This window comes from Prunus persica, chromosome G6, assembly GCF_000346465.2.
Source record: "Prunus persica cultivar Lovell chromosome G6, Prunus_persica_NCBIv2, whole genome shotgun sequence".
In the NCBI taxonomy this organism is placed as follows: Eukaryota; Viridiplantae; Streptophyta; class Magnoliopsida; order Rosales; family Rosaceae; genus Prunus; species Prunus persica.
Window position 1 is genome coordinate 25,182,525 of NC_034014.1, and position 23,170 is coordinate 25,205,694.

The 23,170-nt window shown below is 37.2% G+C and overlaps 2 protein-coding genes across 3 annotated transcripts; both read left to right on the plus strand.

The window, feature by feature from the left end:
* Positions 7,639-9,818, plus strand: LOC18774610 (aldo-keto reductase family 4 member C10). The gene is made up of 7 exons (XM_007205534.2): positions 7,639-7,846; positions 7,944-7,994; positions 8,082-8,158; positions 8,253-8,340; positions 8,709-8,984; positions 9,081-9,329; positions 9,453-9,818. Exons 1-7 carry the CDS (start codon positions 7,727-7,729, stop codon positions 9,537-9,539), a joined length of 948 nt encoding a protein of 315 aa, XP_007205596.1. The 5' UTR covers positions 7,639-7,726; the 3' UTR covers positions 9,540-9,818.
* Positions 10,572-13,653, plus strand: LOC18772554 (aldo-keto reductase family 4 member C9). Of its 2 annotated transcripts, none has more exons than XM_020567285.1 (7): positions 10,572-10,981; positions 11,126-11,176; positions 11,330-11,406; positions 11,508-11,595; positions 11,845-12,120; positions 12,273-12,506; positions 13,446-13,653. In XM_020567285.1, exons 1-7 carry the CDS (start codon positions 10,862-10,864, stop codon positions 13,524-13,526), a joined length of 927 nt encoding a protein of 308 aa, XP_020422874.1. In that variant the 5' UTR covers positions 10,572-10,861; the 3' UTR covers positions 13,527-13,653. The 2 variants fall into 2 exon arrangements, with proteins under 2 accessions (XP_020422874.1, XP_007205608.1); XM_007205546.2 differs by lacking the exon at positions 13,446-13,653 and adding an exon at positions 12,632-12,957 and having other exon boundaries at positions 12,273-12,500.

Here is a 23,170-nt window from a genome sequence, read left to right on the forward strand (position 1 = left end):
ATCCTCCTTTACAAATCAAGTTGGTAATTCTTCGAATAATGAAGAACTTTCAGGTAAAGCTTTTTCCTTCATGTATAATGGCATAAAAAATGTTCGGATCTTGGATAGTGGTGCAACGGACCATATTGTTTGCAGCCCTCATTGTCTCACGTTGTGAGGTCTGTTGCAAACCATACCGTAGAACTACCCACTGGTTCCCTTGCCACGGTTACCCACATTGGACAAGTTGTCCTCTCTCCCAACCTTGTGCTTGATAATGCTTTGTGTGTACCATTTTTCAAATTAAATTTGATATCCATTAGCAAGCTCGCATATGATTCCCTTTATATTACCATCTTCCTAAAACAAGTTTGTGTCATACAAGACCTACGCTCGGGGAAGATGATTGGGACTGGAATTGAACGGGAGGGACTATACTATCTCGATCCACCAAAGAAAGGAACATGCAATGCCATTCAAACATCCAACCATCACCTTTGGCATCAACGCCTAGGACATCCATCACAAACTGTTTTCATGTTATTTCCTTGTTTTCAACATAAATCTTGTGATTCTAATAAGTGTGTCATCTGCCCATTAGCCAAACAAACAAGAGCACCATTTTCATTGAGTTCTATATCCACTAAATCATGTTTTGAATTGATACATGTTGATATCTGGGGGAGGTATCATGTCCCTACTATTTCTGGTGCAAAATATTTTCTTACTATCGTTGATGATTACAGTAGGAGCACATGGATTTATTTGATGAAACACAAATTTGACACACAACAGCTCCTTGTACAATTCATCCATTTGGTCGAAACTTAATTCGACACCAAAGTCAAAATGATTCGAAGCGATAATGGTCCCGAATTTAAACTTTCCAGTTTTTATGCCACACAAGGTATCATCCATCAAACTAGCTGCGTTCACACACCACAACAAAATGGTGTTGCTGAACGTAAGCATCGCCATTTACTCAATGTTGCCTGAGCTTTACTCTTTCAAGCCAACATGCTAAAATATTTTTAGGGGGACGCCATCCTTGCTTTAGCCTATCTTATTAATCGCACACCCACACCCCTTCTTCAATGGAAAACACCTTATGAAAAATTGTTCCACAAAGCACCCAATTACTCACACTTACGAGTCTTTGGTTGTTTGTGTTTTGCTTCCACTCATGCATACAAACCTTCAAAATTTGATCCCCGTGCCCGTCGTTGTGTCTTCCTTGGCTACCCATATGGTACAAAGGGCTATCGCTTATTTGACCTCCAACTCAACAAAGTGTTTGTCTCACGGGACGTTATTTTTTTTGAAGACCAATTCCCTTATCACTCAGAAATTTCTGCTGCTCACAACCAATCCTCCAATCCACCCGCCTCCCTGTCGTACTTTGATATGGACTCTTTTCCTGCCACATCTCCTATGTCACACGACCCCCTTGCACCATCCTCTCCAGTTTCCCTCATCGCCTCCCCACCTTCACCTTCCTCATCTTCGGCTCTTACATCCATCCCTGTGTCTTCTTCGTCTCCAAACTCTACAACCCTAAGTCTACCAACCGTTTTGCCAACCGTCCTGCCAACCCCACCCCGACGTGGAAAACACCCTACCAAACCCTCTACTTTTTTGCAGGACTTTCATATCGAGGTCTCTCTCCCGTCCAGGCCTGCTTTCACATCTTCTACGAACGTGGTTCAGTCTTCGTCAGGTACTTCCCATCCCCTCTCCACTTATTTATCTTATGATCGTCTCTCACCCCACCATAAAGCCTATACTGCTAATCTCACCCTCCTCAAAGAACCTACTAGTTTTTCGCAGGCTGTCCGAGATCCAAACTGGTGCGCAGCCATGCAGCATGAAATTGCTGCCTTTCAGGCCAATCATACATGGACCCTCGTGCCTTTGCCGTTGCATAAACGTCCTATTGGCTGTAAATGTGGTTCATTCTTCGTCAAGTACTTCACATCCCCTCTCCACTTATTTATCTTATGATCGTCTCTCACCCCACCATAAAGCCTATACCGCTAATCTCACCCTCCTCAAAGAACCTACTAGTTTTTCGCAGGCTATCCGAGATCCAAACTGGTGTGCTGCCATGCAGCATGAAATTGCTGCCTTTCAGGCCAATCATACATGGACCCTCGTGCCTTTGCCGTTGCATAAACGTCCCATTGGCTGTAAATGGGTTTACAAAATTAAGCTCAAACTTGATGGCACTCTCGAACGGTACAAAGCATGCCTTGTTGCCAAAGGTTACAGTCAAATTGAAGGTGTTAATTACCCTGAAACTTTTGCTCTAGTGGCTAAGTTAACCACAGTTCGCGTGCTCCTTAGCGTGGCTGTTGTGCAAGGTTGGCACCTCCATCAACTGGATGTGAACAATACCTTTTTAAATGGTGATCTCGAAGAGGATGTACATGACCTTGCCCCCTGGTTTCGAACGAAAGGGGGAGACTCGAGTATGCAAATTAAATAAATCTCTCTACGGTTTAAAGCAAGCTTCGAGACAATGTTCATCAAGTTGTCCAATGCTCTCAAGGCTGCTGGATTTCATCAATCATGGTCCGACTATTCATTATTCGTCCGAAGTCGTCATGGTAACTTCATTGCTTTTCTAGTCTATGTTGATGATGTGATACTAGCAGGGAATAATCTGCATGAAATTGAAGAAACCAAGCAATTTCTATCTCAACATTTCAAATTGAAAGACTTGGGGCAACTCAAATCTTTCTTGGGAATAGAAGTTGCACGATCAAAGCGTGGAATTACCCTATGTCAATGAAAATATGCACTAGAAATATTGGATGATGCTGGGTTTCTAGGAGTTAAGCCTTCACCGTTTCCTGTGGATCAAAATTTGTCTCTCACACAAATGGAAGGAAAGGTGTTGAATGATCCTTTATCATATAGACGGCTTGTGGGCAGGTTAATATACTTGACAATAACAAGGCCTGACTTGGCTTATGCTGTTCACATGCTAAGTCAATTCATGGAGAAACCTCGGCAACCACATCTTGAGGCTGCACACAAGGTCCTCAAGTACATTAAACAAGCACCTGGACAAGGAATTTTTCTCCCTTCCACGGGTTCACTGCAATTACAAGCATTTTGTGACGCCGATTGGGCTAGATGTAGAGATACTAGAAGGTCAATAACGGGGTACTGTGTTTTGCTTGGTCAAGCACCTATTTCCTGGAAAACTAAGAAACAAACAACTATATCCCATTCTAGTGCAGAGGCTGAATACCGTTCTATGGCCACCACATGTTGTGAAATCATATGGCTGAAGAATATTCTGAAGGATCTAGGAGTGAAACATCCACAACCGGCCAACCTGTTTTGTGACAATCAAGCAGCATTACACATCGCTTCAAATCCTGTTTTCCATGAACGAACGAAGCACATAGAGATTGATTGTCATCTAGTACGAGAGAAGATTCAAGAAGGAATGATACGCATGGCTTACATAAGGACAACTGATCAACCAATTGATATATTCACCAAGCCGTTGAGTTCAACGCAGTTTGAAGTCTTACTTAGCAAGTTGGGTGTCATTAAAATACACTCCAACTTGAGGGGGAGTGTTAAGGAAGATATCTCCATTAATTAGTCAATATTGTAAATTGATATTGTATTTATTTGCTTCCTTATTTTGTCTCTGATCAAGCCTTGGTTATAGGTGATAGTTTATGATACTATTGACTGAATCATTGATAAAGCTGTAAACCTAGTTGTGGAATAATATATCGAAAATTATAATCCCATTCTATGCTTCTCATCAGCCTTGTCGTGTTGAAGGTCATAAAAAATCAAAACAAATTGATGCAGAGTCGTACGTGATTCCAGAGTGGCCTCTCTGTCTCAGATCAGTATAGCAAAATATAACATGTCATAAATCTCATAATCTAACAGTTATAACTGTTACTTAAGCTCAGCTCATCAAAATAAAAAACAGAACTATAACTGAATTAAATTTTAATTCCATTTGTAACCTACTCGCCTGAGCATTAAATTCTTCAGCTTGGCTCAGACTCATTGCTCTTATATAAACCCTTTACCCTATTCTCTCCAACCATCAACAAAGCCAATCTAGCCAACCCTTTTCTGATATACAGCACAGAAGTCAGAGTTCCAAGTTTGCCAATAACCATGCCTAGAGAAGCTCAACCAATATTTTCACTACTGCTAATGGCAGCATGTGCTCTAACCGTGCTGGCAGATGTGCAACCGCACCAAAACTAGAATTGTATGTGCAACCTCACCAAATCTGTCATTACCTGTACACATAGGGAATATAATCTTCAGATGAGTGAATATGTATTTATTTCCACTAAAAAACTGCAATCTTAAATAGGTTCGAAAAATCGGCCTAGGCGGCGCCTAGGCCCTAGGCAGGAGGACACCGCCGCAATTTCAACATAATCCTTAGGGGTAAGCGCTAGGGAGTTCGGCAGCTCTTGGGTGCCCGCCTAGGCGTCCTAGGCGGCTCTAGGTGGCTCTAGGCGGCTCTAGGTGGCCCTAAGCGGCTCTAGGCAGCCCTAGGCGGCTCTAGGCGGCCTAGAAAGATCTAGGCGGCTCTGGGCGGGCGTTTTGCGGTTGAGGCGTGGACGAAGGGCGGTTGAAGCACGCAGGATCCACTGCTTGTTAGGAAGAAAGACAGAGAGAGAGAGAGAGAGAGAGAGAGAGAGAGAGAGAGAGAGAGAGAGAGAGAGAGAGAGACAGAGAGAGAGAGAGAGAGAGAGAGAGAGAGACAGAGAGAGAGAGACAGAGAGACAGAGACAGAGACAGAGACAGAGACAGAGACAGAAAGGAAAGAGAAGGCGACGCCGGGAAGAAGAAGATATCTGACCTAATTTTTAATATAACTAACGTGTTGGGTTTTGTAAAATGGCCTCAAACATTGTATTAAAATCGGCCTATTTTTTTTGTGTCAATCAGAAGCTTCAAACTCACGCTAGCGCTGTTGGGGGCAGCCATTGAGGGGATATTAAGGACAGAGAAGAAGGAGCATGCTTAAAGCCTTCAAAGACCTACTTTAGAAGCTTCATAAAAGAAGTATCCTAAATTCAAAATTATTCAAAAATGGCAATGGTGAATGGATCAAGAAGGTGGAGGGTCACCTTGGAGACTCTGCATCATCAGTCGACCACAAAGCAACTCTACATATACAAATCTGTCATTACCTAGACATAGGTAATATAATCTACGGATTAGTGAATAAATATGTATTGATTTCCTCTAGTTGGCATTCATTAACTAAACCAACAGCCAGATTTACAATTCGTTTTAATTTGTATTTGCTTTTTCATATTAGTTGTAATTTATCTTCAGACTTCACTAGTTCAGAGGCCAAAGACAGTGAAAAAGTCAACTAACAAGTCTATGCTCCCTTCAGCAAACAGAATTTTGTGGCTTTTTTACATGGACTAGGAGTTTCACCTTATTTTTGGTGATTGCCATTGATGACGTCAAGAAGACTGATCCATAATTACATGGATGAGTTTATTCTTTGGAATGGATGATGAACTTCATAGATCAAGTAAGAGGAGAGAAATTTGATAGGTAAAGAGAGAGAATATATAATAGATCACTAGAACATGTAATTTTGTCACACGTTCGCATGAGTATGGATTAATCTGGTGTGAAAAATAGGACGAGCTGTAATGCATTAGCACTGACAAGACATTCTTATGAAGCCATTAGCCCCTCAATCGTGTAGGAAAGGGACTTTGCCCAGTCAGCTTTGAGAAGCAGTGTTTGCATCACATTGTACCCAGGATCAAGTTTCCGCTGCCATCCCTGCAAAACATATTTGTAAAGGATATATGTTTTCCTGGGACAATTAAATTAAGCTCTGCAGACCCGTGGGTTTACGTATAGGCGCCTATATAAGAGTGTGGAGATGATCCTAAATCACTCTCTCATCCAACTAAGACTTAGGCTGACCATTTTGAAAGCTTTTGGATCTGGGCACTTGTGTTGCTTAGATAGTTTGAGTGTGCACTCAGCAAAAGTACGCCCATCACGAAGAAGAGCAACAGCCTTGGAAAATTCCACTAAATTTACTCTTATCACTTTTATAGAGTTCAGCAGTCATGCCTAAATCAAGGAAAATGACATGAGACTTTGATTTGAAGAGTCGCTTCCGAGAAGACTTGCTCTGAGCCACCTGGACAGGGATATTTCCAGGATGCATGTCTGCATGAATAAAGTTGTCCACCTGAAAGAAAAAATTCTGATAACTTAGAACATACTGAAAAGTAGCAAAATACAAAATTATTTTATTACTTATTTTATGTTGAATTTATTTTTCCATATTTTTGTGTGGTTTGTGATGAATTCTTTTTTTATTTTTGAGCATGTGACTTGCATGAGAATGACCCACCTGTCTCCTAGGGCCCGCTTCTCCACGTGTCAAAAACAGTATAGCCAGGTTGCTGTACAATTTTTTATATAATAAAAAACGTAGTATAGCCGAGCGGCTATACGCTTTAAGTATATTATATTTAATAGGAGTGTAGCCACACGGCTATACGATTTATTTAAAAATTAAAAAAAATGTGCCTCCTAGTTGCATTAGTTTATACTTTACAGATATGCTTTATATATAGATTAATTTGCTAATTTAGACATCTCCGAAGCAGATATTGAAGAGATAAATTTCATGGTAAATCAATTTGAAAGTTCAATTTTTCTTTTTCTTTTTGTGTGGGAATTTTTCCCTTTGGACAACCTCATTCTCTGAAGTACTACTAAATTCTATTACTGCATACATTATTTGTTGTAGAGAATTGTATGCTGAGTTGGAGTGTTCTTGATAATTGCTTCACATTTCAAACAACATTTTTTAAGACGTTACCGTTGTGCATTTTATAATGTATCCGTGATTCATGTCCTTTTTTTTAGGCTGTTTCATTTGCATGGACTATTTCAATTCTCATACACTTCCAAACATATTAATATATATTCCATTTTCAGAAATTTCATTAAGTCATTCTCATGCAAACCACGTGCTCCAAAATACAAAAAGAATTCATCACAAACTATTTCTTCCAGAGTTTACAAACTTTAGCTATCAATGATTGGCATAAAGTTAGCCAAAAACAAAAGTTCTATGCAGTTTAAATTAGCCACAAAAAAGTCTCGAGGTCTATGCCGGTGACCCTAATCATATATAATACCATAGAAATTCTGCTCACTCACCACGCACTTCATCAAGGGATTAGTACCTAATAAAAAATACAATTCAAAGGGAAGACAGTGACGTTTGATCTAAAACAAAGAGAGAAACAAAATTGGCAACGAATTTTGATCAAAATAATTGCAGACACACGACAATGACAACGAAACTGAAAACACAGAGAATCGGGGTTTCCATTGGATCTTTCTTCTTTGTCGCGCTCACTTGGAGTAGAACCCATAATTCGGAGCACTACGATCCAACAGTTTCACACCAACTAGAAGCACAATACAGCCCAATTGCCTACTCCATGACAAGCTCGTTCATGGCCGGCCCCATATCAAAAATTCTCTTCCACTTTTGCCCTTTTTAGCAACTCCAAAATCAATCTTTTAATGGGCCTTCTTTTCCTTCTGATGCAACGTGTAATGACGTGATTCGTTGGCTTTCCATTTCCCATATGTTTTGGTCCCGCTTTTTAATAACTTACCCGATTAAATTGCTCGACAGTTTACACACGCAAATCGCAGCAAAGTGGGAACTTTTCAGAAAACAAAAATGGCGAAAGCGATTCGGTTCTTTGAGTTGAACACTGGGGCCAAGATCCCGTCCCTCGGTTTGGGCACGTGGCAGGCTGAGCCCGGCGTCGTTGCCGCCGCCGTCACCACCGCCATTAAGGTCTCTCTTGTTTCTTATCTTAATTGGAAATGCAATTACAAAAATGTCAAGTTTGATATCGATAAGTCGTTCAACTGTTCATCTGTGCCAAATGCAGGTCGGGTACCGGCATATTGATTGTGCTCAAGCGTATGGCAATGAAAAGGAGGTATTCAATTTCCTGGATTTGAATTCTATTATATTTTATGAATTATGTGTCACAATGTAACAGTGACCAATTTGCTGTATTTTATAGATTGGGTTTGCTCTGAAGAAGCTTTATGATGATGGTGTGGTGAAGCGTGAGGACCTATGGATCACTTCAAAACTCTGGTTTGTTTCAGTATAACTCTCTTGATTCTTTTCTGTATCTAATTGAAAATTTGAAAAGGTTGAATTTGAAATTACCTTTATGTGCACTGTGCAGGTGCAATAATCATGAACCAGAAGATGTGCCAAAAGCACTAGATAGTACCCTGCAAGACTTACAACTCGACTATCTCGATCTCTATCTAGTACGTAAACCAAACCACACTCAATTACTGTTTGTTTGTTAATATCTAATCTTTTGTTTCTACGAATTTAGACCACACATTCAAATAAGAATTTAACCGATCAATTGTTCATTTTGACAACTTAACATGTCGAACTTTATGAGAAAATAACATATTCTTAAGCAAAACCGTAATGATATGTCGCAAAAAAAATAATGAAGTCACTTTTTCAGATTGATGCTTTAGTTTTCATAATGTGACTTTGTACTTTGGACTCTGTTTATATCTGGAAATAAGAAACGGCAACCTTGCAAGCAAGTCTCCCTAGCTTTATGAAGTTATACAAATCATTGTTTATTTGCCGCTGAATATTTGTAAATTTTGTGTAGATCCACTGGCCTGTCAAGATGAAGAAGGGTTCAACTGGCTTTAAGACTGAAAACCTTGCCCGACCTGACATAGCCAGTACTTGGAAAGCAATGGAGGCACTTTATGATTCTCGCAAGGCCAGGGCCATAGGGGTTAGCAATTTTTCTACAAAGAAGCTTGGAGACCTATTAACAGTGGCACGAGTGCCTCCGGCTGTTAATCAAGTGGAATTGCACCCTCAATGGCAGCAGCCAAAGCTAAAAGAATTCTGCAAATCCAAGGGAGTTCACTTAACCGTGAGTATATATGAAGTAAAACATTATTCTTCTGATTTACCAAAAGCACCAACTGCAGATTACTGGTATAATATTGGAATGTGTTTCTTGTTTCAGGGGTATTCACCATTGGGATCCCCAGGCACAAGCAGCATTAAGGGTGATGTGCTTAAGAATCCGATTCTTACATCGGTGGCAGAGAAGCTGGGCAAGACTCCTGCACAAGTGGCTATCCGGTGGGGGCTCCAGTCAGGTCACAGTGTACTGCCTAAGAGCACAAAGGAGGCAAGGATCAAGGAGAACTTCGATGTTTTTGATTGGTCTATACCTGAAGATTTGTTTGCAAAGTTTGCTGAAGCAAAGCAGGCTAGTAACATTTTTTTCTTCTTATTTTTTCTATGTTATATATGTCTTTCTGTTCCTGAATTCCGTTCATCTGTTGTCTTGTGGTGATTTGACTTTGCTAAAGAATTCTGTTTTTCTTTACAGGAGAGGCTGCTTAAAGGTACCGGATTCGTCCACGAGACTTCCGAAGGTTACAAGACCATCGAGGAACTTTGGGACGGCGAATTGTGAGCATAACCTGGATGAGCTGATGTTAGAAACATTTGGCTTTTCTATATGCCTTTCTTTAGCTTGTATGTTTGGTTGTAGCTTGATTTTCATTAGCTTCATGACAAATGGTGGATTCAGAAGTTGTGGCACTTCTGTTGAGCTTTGTTTTTTTTTTTTTTTTTACTTTTAAAGATACATTCAGCTTTAATGACATATAAAATCCTGTGCTGCTTCAGCGTATTGGACTTTGTCATGAAATTATGAATCTTGATGGAGATTTTTCTTTGTTCGTCCGGTTAATCTGCCTTTTGCTTTGATGCACTTACTAGACCAGAGTTAAGTGTACATCTATTCAAATCGCAAATTTCATTTGATAAATTTCAAAAGTACAGTCAACACGCATCCACACATAATAGCGAACAAATGTCCCAAACCAACAAAGATGACCATGTTATAAAATGAACTGGTATATGTGCGAATATTGAGCTGCACGTAAAGTAGATGAGACACAGTATTTAACGAGGTTCGGCTATGCCTACATCCCCGGAGAGCAGCAGCAGTAACTTTTCCACTATGTAAAATAATAGGGCTACAACTTTGTGTTTACAATATGTATGGCTCACTCAATTTTCTCTCTTGAAGAATTTCTCTCTTGCTCTCTTTCCTCTCAACTCACTCACCCTCATTCTTCCTTCTCTTCCTCTTCTATATATGTGAACTTCTCTTGATGGAGGTATCTATTTATAGGCCTAAGACATTGGTTGTTCACCTTACAATATAATTGGTAGACAACATCATTAATATTCTTCAATCAACAACATCATTAATATTCTTCAATCAATTGGGTAGTGGTTTGGTTTGGTGGGTGTGTGGTTAGGTTTAGTGGATGTTAGTTGGCTATGTAGGCTTCACCTATTCTTCTTTACTTATTCTTCTTTACAACAGACCAAAATCTACTTATAAATTTCAGAAGGAGAATTTTTGGAGCATCATTGAAAAAAATATAAAGTACTTATTATTCAGTAACCCAAAATAATAATAAAAAAAGCAAGAGGGAACGCACGTGTGCTTCTTCTTCCTCCTGTATGAAGTTATATTTTCTTTCTATCATTATAAAAATAATTTGCTAAGGAAAGAAGAGAAAGTGTGTCTGCGTTTGAGAAAAGCAGCTGAATTTCTGTCTTGAGAAAGAAAGCCCGGATTGGAAACTATCTCCACCCGCGATTTATTTAAGCCAAACGATCCCACTTTCGCCTTTCGTGCTCAACTGAAAAGCAGCTCAGGTCAGCTTGCACAAGTAGCAATTCCAAAATCGCAGCAAGCAGAGCCAGAGTGAGAGAAAAATGGCGAACGCATTTCAGTTTTTTGAGCTGAACACCGGCGCCAAGATGCCTTCCGTTGGGTTAGGCACATATCGCGCCGATACTCATCTCATCGGCGATGTCCTCTCCGCTGCCATTAAGGTTACTGTTTTCTCAGTTTTGATCCATCATTTTAATTATTAATTATATGTAAAATTATGCGGACTTAATAGTTTTTTTGTAGGTAGTTTAAGCCTGGTAGCTTAATTTGAGTCGTTCCCGTGTTGTCTGTTTTTTTGTGTGCAGGTTGGATATCGCCAAATCGATTGTGCTCAAATGTATGGCAATGAGAAGGAGGTAAGATAAGAATTCAACAATATGTAATTTTTTTTTGTTTGGGAGGTGGGGGTTGGTTTCCGATGAAAATTACTTATTGAAAATTTATGCGCTAATTTCTGCTGGAAACTGTTGTTTTGAGACATGAGATCAGTTTCTGGTTTATGTATGTAGATTGGTTTTGCTCTGAAGAAGCTGTTTAGCGATGGGGCTGTGAAGCGTGAGGACTTATGGATCACCTCCAAACTCTGGTTTGTTTGAAACTCTGCTTAAGTTTTGTAGTCTTCAATTTATCACCTCAAAATTCCAACTTTACCATCAAATGCCAAGTTGAAATCAGAATTTTCTGCAGGTGTACTGATCATGAACCAGATGATGTGCCAAAGGCATTTGATAAAACTTTGGAGGAATTGCAGCTTGACTATCTGGATCTCTATCTTGTAAGTGCACAAGTTTAAGATTTACCCTTATAGTAAATGTACCTTGAAGATGTCACCTAGAAATGTATGTTTTATTGGAGGTAAAATGAAATTAATTAATCACATGCCTTGGACTGACTAATCAAAACAAATTTTTGAAGAGACATCAACTTTTGGAGTCTCACTAGCACATTTATTTTGTTCTGATGTATGCATAAAGTAATATTGCAATTGCTTATTTGCTATTGAATGTCATAAAAATCTTGGTAGATCCACTGGCCAGTGAGCATGAAAAAGGGGTCAGTTGGCTCTGATCCTCAAAACCTTACCCAACCTAATATACCCAGTACATGGAAAGCAATGGAGGCACTCTTTGACTCTGGCAAGGCCAGGGCTATTGGAGTTAGCAACTTCTCTTCAAAGAAGCTTGGAGATCTGTTAGAGGTGGCACGAATACCTCCAGCTGTTAATCAAGTGGAATTGCACCCTCACTGGCAGCAACCGAAGCTGCACACTTTCTGTAAATCTAAGGGAGTTCAGTTATCTGTGAGTATGCGGAGACAAAGTCTTTTATTGTTACACATGACTTCTGTGAATAATTTGGGAACAGAATAGGCTAGATTTTCATTTTTGTGGTTCCTGAACCTCAGCATTGGCTAATTAGTGATGTATTTTTGTGATGAATAATCTTATTCCAGGGCTATTGTCCATTGGCAAGGAATAAGGTCCTTAAGAATTTAATTGTGAACTTGGTGGCAGAAAAACTGGGCAAGACTCCTGCCCAAGTGACTCTTCGATGGGGGTTACAAATGGGTCACAGTGTAGTGCCTAAAAGCACGAATCAGGCAAGGATACAGGAAAACTTTGATCTTTTTGATTGGTGTATACCCGACGACTTGTTTGCCAAATTCTCTGAAATTAAGCAGGCAAGTGCCTTTTCCTTTTCTCCCCCCTTCTTTTCATTCTTTCTTTGTTCTAGTTTCGGTGCGTGCTTGTCAAGAGGGCTTTAGTTTCTTTTGACGGTTGATTTTAACTTTCTTTGTAATTGATGATGCAGGTGAAGCTTGTTCCAGGAACTGGTTTTGTACATGCGACTTTGGGTGCGTACAGGACCCTTGAAGAACTGTGGGATGGCGAGTTGTGAGCAGAACCTAGGTCCTGTTTCAATGGTTTATAACTTTATACCTAATGTGCAAGTGCAACCGCACCAAAACTAGAATTGTATGAAAGATTGATTCTGCCATTAAAATCTAAGTGATGAGTATATAGTGATGTGAGAGGTGGAATTGTTGCATGTTCAATCTCCTTCACCTGCTTGTATTCATTCTTGTTTTTAGATCAAGATATAAGACAATCAATTTCTGATGCTTTCCTCCTTATTTCAAAAGCAATCGGTAAAAAGGAGAAAAAATAACGCCGAGTCTAGCCGCGTGGCTATACTCATTTAATATAAATCTACACAAACCAGGCCAAATTGTTTGAGTTCAATTCTAAAATATACGCAGTAGCTGCATTTGATATGTTGTGAAATTAAAGTTAAAATGCAATCGTAGAGAAACGGCTGCACTCAGATGGCCCTTTGTGTCAATCAGGAGGATAGGCTTCGACAATTCATCAGTTTCTTCAGATATTTTGAATCAGTATATGTAGATGAGCTTGATTTCTTCAACCTGGATCAACGATAAAGCTGAATGATTGTTTGCCAACCCGACGACTTGTTTGCCAAATTCTCTGAAATTAAGCAGGCAAGTGCCTTTTCCTTTTCTCCCCCCTTCTTTTCATTCTTTCTTTGTTCTAGTTTCGGTGCATGCTTGTCAAGAGGGCTTTAGTTTCTTTTGGACGGTTGAATTTAACTTTCTTTGTAATTGAAGCTTGTTCCAGGAACTGGTTTTGTACATGAGACTTCGGGTGCGTACAGGACCCTTGAAGAACTGTGGGATGGCGAGTTGTGAGCAGAACCTAGGTCATGTTTCAATGGTTTATAACTTTATTTGTTATGGATCAACGATAAAGCTGAATGATTGTTGCGATGGTGGATGAGTTTTCTTGAGATATAATGAATGAAACCAATAGAATCAATGGACCAAAGTTTACATGATCCAAAGTAATAGAACAGAAATCCCAATCCACAAACCAAAATGAAACCCCAAAAGCTCAATGTCGTTAGAGGACCAAAAGTTGAAAAGTTTGTGCTGTTTCTTTCAAAGGAAGACATTGGTAAGAGCGGTATTTGACTCCGATGATGCCTTCACCAACTTCAAACCCTACAAGAGAGAGAAATACACACGCAAGACATTTAGCCCTCTAAATAGATCAACAAGCCACTGATAAGAGTTAGAGAAATATACAGGACATGAAACCTCCTTACCTTGAAGTGCATCAATCCCCTTCACATTGAACTTTTGAAGTACTGCAACACTTGATTCGGTGGTCATTGGCTTCACTTCCAAATTATCCATTATCATGTAAACAACACCACCCTTGACATAGCCTGCCTTAATATTGCTGGAGTAGGAGCAGATGGAGAAACATAAGACACCGGGGTGGAAATGTTACATGATCTGCACTGTGGACAAGGGATTCCATAGCTCTCAGAAACTCGGTTACTGCACCTCACAAATGTAGAACAATTTAGAAACATTCTAGTCATTGTTGGTCGGCAATGGCAGTTAAAGGATATTGGCCGCAGAAATTTTTGTTTTGGGTTTGAGAAGGGTGTCCTTAAGACTGAGTGGCAAGTAGGAGTTGACACTAGGCTTTCGGCACTCCGGTAAAGGTTGCCTAAGCAACCAACCATACCATCAGTTGAGAGGAGCCTAGTAACAGTTGCAACATGCAAAGACAGAAAACTGAAAAGGAAATCAGCAACTTCCTTGCTTGCTTCAGCAAACATAACTTTGTGGGTTTTTGGGTCAATCAGAAGGTTCAAACTCACGCTAGCGCTGTTGGTGGTAGCCATTGAGGGGATATTAAGGACAGACCTTCACCAAAACAGTATCCTAATGAATTCAAAAATGGCAATGGTGAACGGATCAAGAAGGTGGAGGGTCACCTTGGACTCTGCATCATCAGTCGACCACAGAGCAACTCTATATATACAAATCTGTCATTACCTATACACATAGGGAATATAATCTACAGATGAGTGAATATGTATTTATTTCCACTAAAAAACTGCAATCTTAAATAGGTTCGAAAAATCGGCCTAGGCGGCGCCTAGGCGCTAGGCAGGAGGACACCGCAGCAATTTCACCCTAATCGTTAAGGGTAGGAGCCAGGGAGTTCGGCGGCGTCTGGACCCCCGCCTAGGCGGCTCTAGGCGGCCCTAGGAAGCTCTAGGCGGCCAAGGCGGCTCTGGGCCGTTGAGGCGTGGACGAAGGGCGGTTGAAGCGCTCAAGATCCGCTGCTTGTTAGGAAGAAAGAGAGAGAGAGAGAGAGAGAGAGAGAGAGAGAGAGAGAGAGAGGAAGGAGAAGGCGACGCTGGGAAGAAGAAGATATCTGACCTAATTTTTAGTATAACTAACGGGTTGGGTTTTGTAAAATGGCCTTAAACATTGTATTAAAATGGGCCTTTATTTTCTTTTTTGTCAACCAGAAGCTTCAAACTCACGCTAGCGCTATTGATGGTAGACATTGAGGGGATATTAAGGACAGAGAAGGAGGAGCATGTGCTTAAGCCTTCAAAGACCTACTTTATAAGCTTCATAAAAGAAGTATCCTAAATTCAAAATTATTCAAAAATGGCAATGGTGAATGGATCAAGAAGGTGGAGGGTCACCTTGGAGACTCTGCATCATCAGTCGACCACAAAGCAACTCTACATATACAAATCTGTCATTACCTGTACATAGGTAATATAATCTACGGATGAGTGAATAAATATGTATTTATTTCCTCTAGTTGGCATTCATTAACTAAACCAACAGCCAGATTTACAATTCGTTTTGATTTGTATTTGCTTTTTCATATTAGTTGTATTGTATCTTCAGACTTCACTAGTTTAGAGGCCAAGGACAACGAAAAAGTCAACTAATAACAGGTCTATGCTCCCCTCAGCAAACAGAATTTTGTGGCTTTTTTACATGGACTAGGAGTTTCACCTTATTTTTGGTGATTGCCATTGATGACGTCAAGAAGACTGATCCATAATTACATGGATGAGTTTATTCTTTGGAATGGATGATGAACTTCATAGGTCAAGTAAGAGGAGAGAAATTTGATAGGTAAAGAGAGAGAAGATAATAGATCACTAGAACATGTAATTTTGTCACACGTTCGCATAAGTATGGATTAATCTGGTGTGAAAAATAGGAAGAGCTGTAATGCAAGGCATCAAAAAGCTTTTATAAGCTTGCAAACTGCCACTTCAGAAACAAAACTACATTTGATGTGTTTAGAAATTGAAGTAAGAATTTGTGTGACATGACAAGGGTTTGAGTTGCAAGATGTCGGTGTTAGTTAACCATAGGTTTCATGCAAATGCGTTAACCGCCAACATGCAAAGACAGAAGAGTGAAAAGAAAATCAACAACCTATTTGCTTGCTTGTAACTCCTTGTGCAAAGAGGACAGGAAGGACGACATGCGTATAATGTCTAAAAAGCCTTAGAAAGACCTGTGTATAAGCTAAGCAAAGCCTTAGAAACCATCAACTGCAATTCAAACTGAATCAATGGTACTAAAGCCTAAGATCCTAGGGCTACTGCCGCCATGGAACCCGAGTGACATAGCAAAGTGTTGGTCAGCACTTTAGAACGTTCCTGGGAAATTTATACCTCAATATCTACTGGTAAATTTGTTGTAGGCCCTGCTTGTTGCAAGGTCTTCCAAAAATAGAATATTTTAGCAGTATAGCCAGCGGCTATACTCCAAAAATATAATATCGTACAAGTATAGCCTGCGCGGCTATACTAAACATAGAATATCTTAAAAGTGTAGCCGCGCCACTATTCTCCAAAAAAGAATACCTTAGCGGGTATACTCGTATAGCCACGCGGCGCTACCCCAAAAATATAATATCGTACAAGTATAGACGCGCAGCTATACTCTAAAAATAGAATATCTTAAAAGTATAGCCGCACGACTATTCTCCAAAAGAGAATAGCTTAAAAGTATAGCCACGCGGTGATACTTGATAAATATAATAGCTTAAACGTATAGCCGCACAGCCCTACCCCAAAAATTATAATATCATACAAGTATAGACGCGCGGCTATACCCCAAAAATTGAATACCTTAAAAGTATAGCCGCACGGCGATACCCTTCAAGTGGCATAATATGGATTTCTCTTTTTTAATTACTTTAATTAGTAGTTAAGTTTTAGTTATTATTTACTCAGTGAATTATTAGTATTTAAATATTTTATTAAAGAGAAAAATAGAAAATTTTAATTACTATTTATTAAATAACATAATTCATGAAGTTAATTAAAATATTTAATACTAATTATTTACTTAAGTAATAATAATTAAAATATAATTACTAATTTAACTAATTAAATAAGGTAAATATATTATTTAATTACAAAAAATAACATTGAAAAAAATTAATTAACCTAAACGTACTAAGTTTATATTTATTTTAAACGAAAAAACCTCTCCCGACAAAACGTCGTTTGCACGTGTCTATCCCATTGAAATTTGCTGTATTAGACATCTCCCGACGAAATTGCGTCAGCAGATGTAATATTCGTCGGGAGAGGTCCAATCCGACAAATTAAACCGGCATAGACTTGTGCCGACAAACGTTAGTCGGTAGAGGTGTTTTTGTGTTTTTGTTTTAATTTTAAAAATATAAACTAAAATCAGTTTCTTTACTTTTGTTTTTTTGACAACTTCTTTAATTTAATACATGTAATTAAGTAATATCTTAGCCTTTATGTTTGTGATGACTTAGATTTTTTTTCTCTTTTTCTAGAAATGAATTTCATTTATAGAAGCGAAATAGCGTACATAGAACAACACGATATAGTGGCCTTGTTAAAACCTTCCTAGGAAACAAACCCCAGGGTAGGAAAGAGAGTCCGATACACTCACATTAGACCAGTACAAAAGCAAATCAAAACAACACTGACACAAAGACCTTCGACGAAAACACTTCAACACAACTCAACTGTCAAAAGAGTCCTGCTATGAAATCATATTCCTTTGTACAGCCACAATATAGTAAGAGTATCTTACAGAGAACACACCAAAGCTCCAGAAAGAAAGAGAGAACCCACAAAGCACACCAGCTCTATCCACCTCCAATAACGAATGGCGTTGGAAATAGAGAAGTATGCATGAAGCAACACAAGAGAAGAGACCAAGTAGAACGAACATGCCAGGAAAAAAAGAAACAAAAAAGTCCTCAAAGACACCCCATATCATCCTAACACTGATAAGGAAACATCCTATGAATCCATAATCCTTAAGACAGGCAAAGAGTCAAAGATGTGCTGAGAGGATAACTGAGAAAACACCATGCAATAATAACAAAACTAGCATCAGCCACGAATGCACCAATTACACATTAAGGAAGGCTCCCAGAGACCCCCCTGCAATAAAAAAAATATGGATATGTTTAAACTAGCAAATTAATATCTATAAAGTACAAGCTAATGCAACTTGGAGGGTCCTTCTTTCTTTTATTTATTTATTAAATACTATATTTACATAGTATAGCCGTGCGGCTGTACTATATTTTTCTTTTTGAAAAATAGTCTAGCCGGGCGGCTATACTTTTTGGGGACACGTGGCGCCTAATCGCTGGAGGCTCCTTTTTTTTAAGACCAAAAAATAGTACAGCCGCACGGCTATACGCGGTGTTTTTTAAAAAGTCGACACGTGGCGCCTTTTTATATTAAAAATAGTATAGCCGCGCGGCTATACTCAGTTTTTTTTTTTTTTTTTTTTCAATTTTTCAATTTTTTTTTAATGAAAAGGTAGGCTACACCCTTTAAGTAGCATGGTATGTATTTCACTTTTTTAATTACTTTGATTAGTAAAGGAGAAAAAGAAGAAGAGAAAATTGAATTACTATTCATTAAGTAATATAATTCATGAAGTTAATTAAAATATTTAATCATAATCAGTCATTAAATAAATAATAATTAAAATATAATTGCTAATTCAGCTAATTAAATCTCCAAATATATTATGTAGTTACTAAAAATAAAATTTTTAAAAATTAATTAACCTAACATCCTAAGTTTATACTTATTTTTTAAAATTAAGACCTTTCCCGACGAAATTTCGTCGGCAAAGATATTTTCGTCGGGGCAAACCTAATCCGGCAAATTTTGTCGGCATAGATCTTTGCCGACGAAATTTCGTCGGGAGAAGTGTTCATGTGTTTTTTTTTTTTTTTGAAAAGTATAAAGTTTAAAAATATGGATATGTTTAAACTAGCAAATTAATATCTATAAAGTACAAGCTAATGCAACTTGGAGGGTCCTTCTTTCTTTTATTTATTTATTAAATACTATATTTACATAGTATAGCCGTGCGGCTGTACTATATTTTTCTTTTTGAAAAATAGTCTAGCCGGGCGGCTATACTTTTTGGGGACACGTGGCGCCTAATCGCTGGAGGCTCCTTTTTTTTAAGACCAAAAAATAGTACAGCCGCACGGCTATACGCGGTGTTTTTTAAAAAGTCGACACGTGGCGCCTTTTTATATTAAAAATAGTATAGCCGCGCGGCTATACTCAGTTTTTTTTTTTTTTTTTTTTCAATTTTTCAATTTTTTTTTAATGAAAAGGTAGGCTACACCCTTTAAGTAGCATGGTATGTATTTCACTTTTTTAATTACTTTGATTAGTAAAGGAGAAAAAGAAGAAGAGAAAATTGAATTACTATTCATTAAGTAATATAATTCATGAAGTTAATTAAAATATTTAATCATAATCAGTCATTAAATAAATAATAATTAAAATATAATTGCTAATTCAGCTAATTAAATCTCCAAATATATTATGTAGTTACTAAAAATAAAATTTTTAAAAATTAATTAACCTAACATCCTAAGTTTATACTTATTTTTTAAAATTAAGACCTTTCCCGACGAAATTTCGTCGGCAAAGATATTTTCGTCGGGGCAAACCTAATCCGGCAAATTTTGTCGGCATAGATCTTTGCCGACGAAATTTCGTCGGGAGAAGTGTTCATGTGTTTTTTTTTTTTTTTGAAAAGTATAAAGTTTAAAAATATGGATATGTTTAAACTAGCAAATTAATATCTATAAAGTACAAGCTAATGCAACTTGGAGGGTCCTTCTTTCTTTTATTTATTTATTAAATACTATATTTACATAGTATAGCCGTGCGGCTGTACTATATTTTTCTTTTTGAAAAATAGTCTAGCCGGGCGGCTATACTTTTTGGGGACACGTGGCGCCTAATCGCTGGAGGCTCCTTTTTTTTAAGACCAAAAAATAGTACAGCCGCACGGCTATACGCGGTGTTTTTTAAAAAGTCGACACGTGGCGCCTTTTTATATTAAAAATAGTATAGCCGCGCGGCTATACTCAGTTTTTTTTTTTTTTTTTTTTCAATTTTTTTTTAATGAAAAGGTAGGCTACACCCTTTAAGTAGCATGGTATGTATTTCACTTTTTTAATTACTTTGATTAGTAAAGGAGAAAAAGAAGAAGAGAAAATTGAATTACTATTCATTAAGTAATATAATTCATGAAGTTAATTAAAATATTTAATCATAATCAGTCATTAAATAAATAATAATTAAAATATAATTGCTAATTCAGCTAATTAAATCTCCAAATATATTATGTAGTTACTAAAAATAAAATTTTTAAAAATTAATTAACCTAACATCCTAAGTTTATACTTATTTTTTAAAATTAAGACCTTTCCCGACGACATTTCGTCGGCAAAGATAGTTTCGTCGGGGCAAACCTAATCCGGCAAATTTTGTCGGCATAGATCTTTGCCGACGAAATTTCGTCGGGAGAAGTGTTCATGTGTTTTTTTTTTTTTTTGAAAAGTATAAAGTTTAAAAATATGGATATGTTTAAACTAGCAAATTAATATCTATAAAGTACAAGCTAATGCAACTTGGAGGGTCCTTCTTTCTTTTATTTATTTATTAAATACTATATTTACATAGTATAGCCGTGCGGCTGTACTATATTTTTCTTTTTGAAAAATAGTCTAGCCGGGCGGCTATACTTTTTGGGGACACGTGGCGCCTAATCGCTGGAGGCTCCTTTTTTTTAAGACCAAAAAATAGTACAGCCGCACGGCTATACGCGGTGTTTTTTAAAAAGTCGACACGTGGCGCCTTTTTATATTAAAAATAGTATAGCCGCGCGGCTATACTCAGTTTTTTTTTTTCTTTTAATTTTTTAATTTTTTTTTTAATGAAAAGGTAGGCTACACCCTTTAAGTAGCATGGTATGTATTTCACTTTTTTAATTACTTTGATTAGTAAAGGAGAAAAAGAAGAAGAGAAAATTGAATTACTATTCATTAAGTAATATAATTCATGAAGTTAATTAAAATATTTAATCATAATCAGTCATTAAATAAATAATAATTAAAATATAATTGCTAATTCAGCTAATTAAATCTCCAAATATATTATGTAGTTACTAAAAATAAAATTTTTAAAAATTAATTAACCTAACATCCTAAGTTTATACTTATTTTTTAAAATTAAGACCTTTCCCGACGAAATTTCGTCGGCAAAGATATTTTCGTCGGGGCAAACCTAATCCGGCAAATTTTGTCGGCATAGATCTTTGCCGACGAAATTTCGTCGGGAGAAGTGTTCATGTGTTTTTTTTTTTTTTTGAAAAGTATAAAGTTTAAAAATATGGATATGTTTAAACTAGCAAATTAATATCTATAAAGTACAAGCTAATGCAACTTGGAGGGTCCTTCTTTCTTTTATTTATTTATTAAATACTATATTTACATAGTATAGCCGTGCGGCTGTACTATATTTTTCTTTTTGAAAAATAGTCTAGCCGGGCGGCTATACTTTTTGGGGACACGTGGCGCCTAATCGCTGGAGGCTCCTTTTTTTTAAGACCAAAAAATAGTACAGCCGCACGGCTATACGCGGTGTTTTTTAAAAAGTCGACACGTGGCGCCTTTTTATATTAAAAATAGTATAGCCGCGCGGCTATACTCAGTTTTTTTTTTTTTTTTTTTTTAATTTTTTTTTAATGAAAAGGTAGGCTACACCCTTTAAGTAGCATGGTATGTATTTCACTTTTTTAATTACTTTGATTAGTAAAGGAGAAAAAGAAGAAGAGAAAATTGAATTACTATTCATTAAGTAATATAATTCATGAAGTTAATTAAAATATTTAATCATAATCAGTCATTAAATAAATAATAATTAAAATATAATTGCTAATTCAGCTAATTAAATCTCCAAATATATTATGTAGTTACTAAAAATAAAATTTTTAAAAATTAATTAACCTAACATCCTAAGTTTATACTTATTTTTTAAAATTAAGACCTTTCCCGACGAAATTTCGTCGGCAAAGATATTTTCGTCGGGGCAAACCTAATCCGGCAAATTTTGTCGGCATAGATCTTTGCCGACGAAATTTCGTCGGGAGAAGTGTTCATGTGTTTTTTTTTTTTTTTGAAAAGTATAAAGTTTAAAAATATGGATATGTTTAAACTAGCAAATTAATATCTATAAAGTACAAGCTAATGCAACTTGGAGGGTCCTTTCTTTTATTTATTTATTAAATACTATATTTACATAGTATAGCCGTGCGGCTGTACTATATTTTTCTTTTTGAAAAATAGTCTAGCCGGGCGGCTATACTTTTTGGGGACACGTGTCGCCTAATCCATGGAGGCTCCTTTTTTAAGACCAAAAATAGTACAGCCGCACGGCTATACTCGGTGTTTTTTTAAAAAGTCGACACGTGGCGCCTTTTTATATTAAAAATAGTATAGCCGCACGGCTATACTCAGTTTTTTTTTTTTAAAATTATTTATTATTATTTTTTTTTAATGAAAAGGTAGGCTACACCCTTTAAGTAGCATGGTATGTATTTCACTTTTTTAATTACTTTGATTAGTAAAGGAGAAAAAGAAGAAGAGAAAATTGAATTACTATTCATTAAGTAATATAATTCATGAAGTTAATTAAAATATTTAATCATAATCAGTCATTAAATAAATAAACTAATTAAAATATAATTGCTAATTCAACTAATTAAATCTCCAAATATATTATGTAGTTACTAAAAATAAAAATTTTATAAATTAATTAACCTAAACATCCTAAGTTTATACTTATTTTTTAAAATTAAGACCTTTCCCGACGAAATTGCGTCGGCAAAAGATATTTTCGTCGGGGGAAACCTAATCCGGCAAATTTTGTCGGCATAGATCTTTGCCGACGAAATTTCGTCGGGAGAAGTGTTCATGTGTTTTTTTTTTTTTGAAAAGTATAAAGTTTAAAAATATGGATATGTTTAAACTAGCAAATTAATATCTATAAAGTACAAGCTAATGCAACTTGGAGGGTCCTTTCTTTTATTTATTTATTAAATACTATATTTACATAGTATAGCCGTGCGGCTGTACTATATTTTTCTTTTTGAAAAATAGTCTAGCCGGGCGGCTA

What these genes read in the sequence shown, in the direction of transcription:
- LOC18774610 (XM_007205534.2), top strand. Translation starts at nt 7,727, where the DNA reads ATGGCGAAAGCGATTCGGTTCTTTGAGTTGAACACTGGGGCCAAGATC. An exon ending in CCGTCACCACCGCCATTAAG is followed by an intron (nt 7,847 to 7,943) that starts GTCTCTCTTGTT and finishes TGCCAAATGCAG; the next exon opens with GTCGGGTACCGGCATATTGA. An exon ending in AGTTTGCTGAAGCAAAGCAG is followed by an intron (nt 9,330 to 9,452) that starts GCTAGTAACATT and finishes TTTTCTTTACAG; the next exon opens with GAGAGGCTGCTTAAAGGTAC.
- LOC18772554 (XM_020567285.1), top strand. Translation starts at nt 10,862, where the DNA reads ATGGCGAACGCATTTCAGTTTTTTGAGCTGAACACCGGCGCCAAGATG. An exon ending in TCCTCTCCGCTGCCATTAAG is followed by an intron (nt 10,982 to 11,125) that starts GTTACTGTTTTC and finishes TTTTGTGTGCAG; the next exon opens with GTTGGATATCGCCAAATCGA. An exon ending in TGGATCACCTCCAAACTCTG is followed by an intron (nt 11,407 to 11,507) that starts GTTTGTTTGAAA and finishes AATTTTCTGCAG; the next exon opens with GTGTACTGATCATGAACCAG.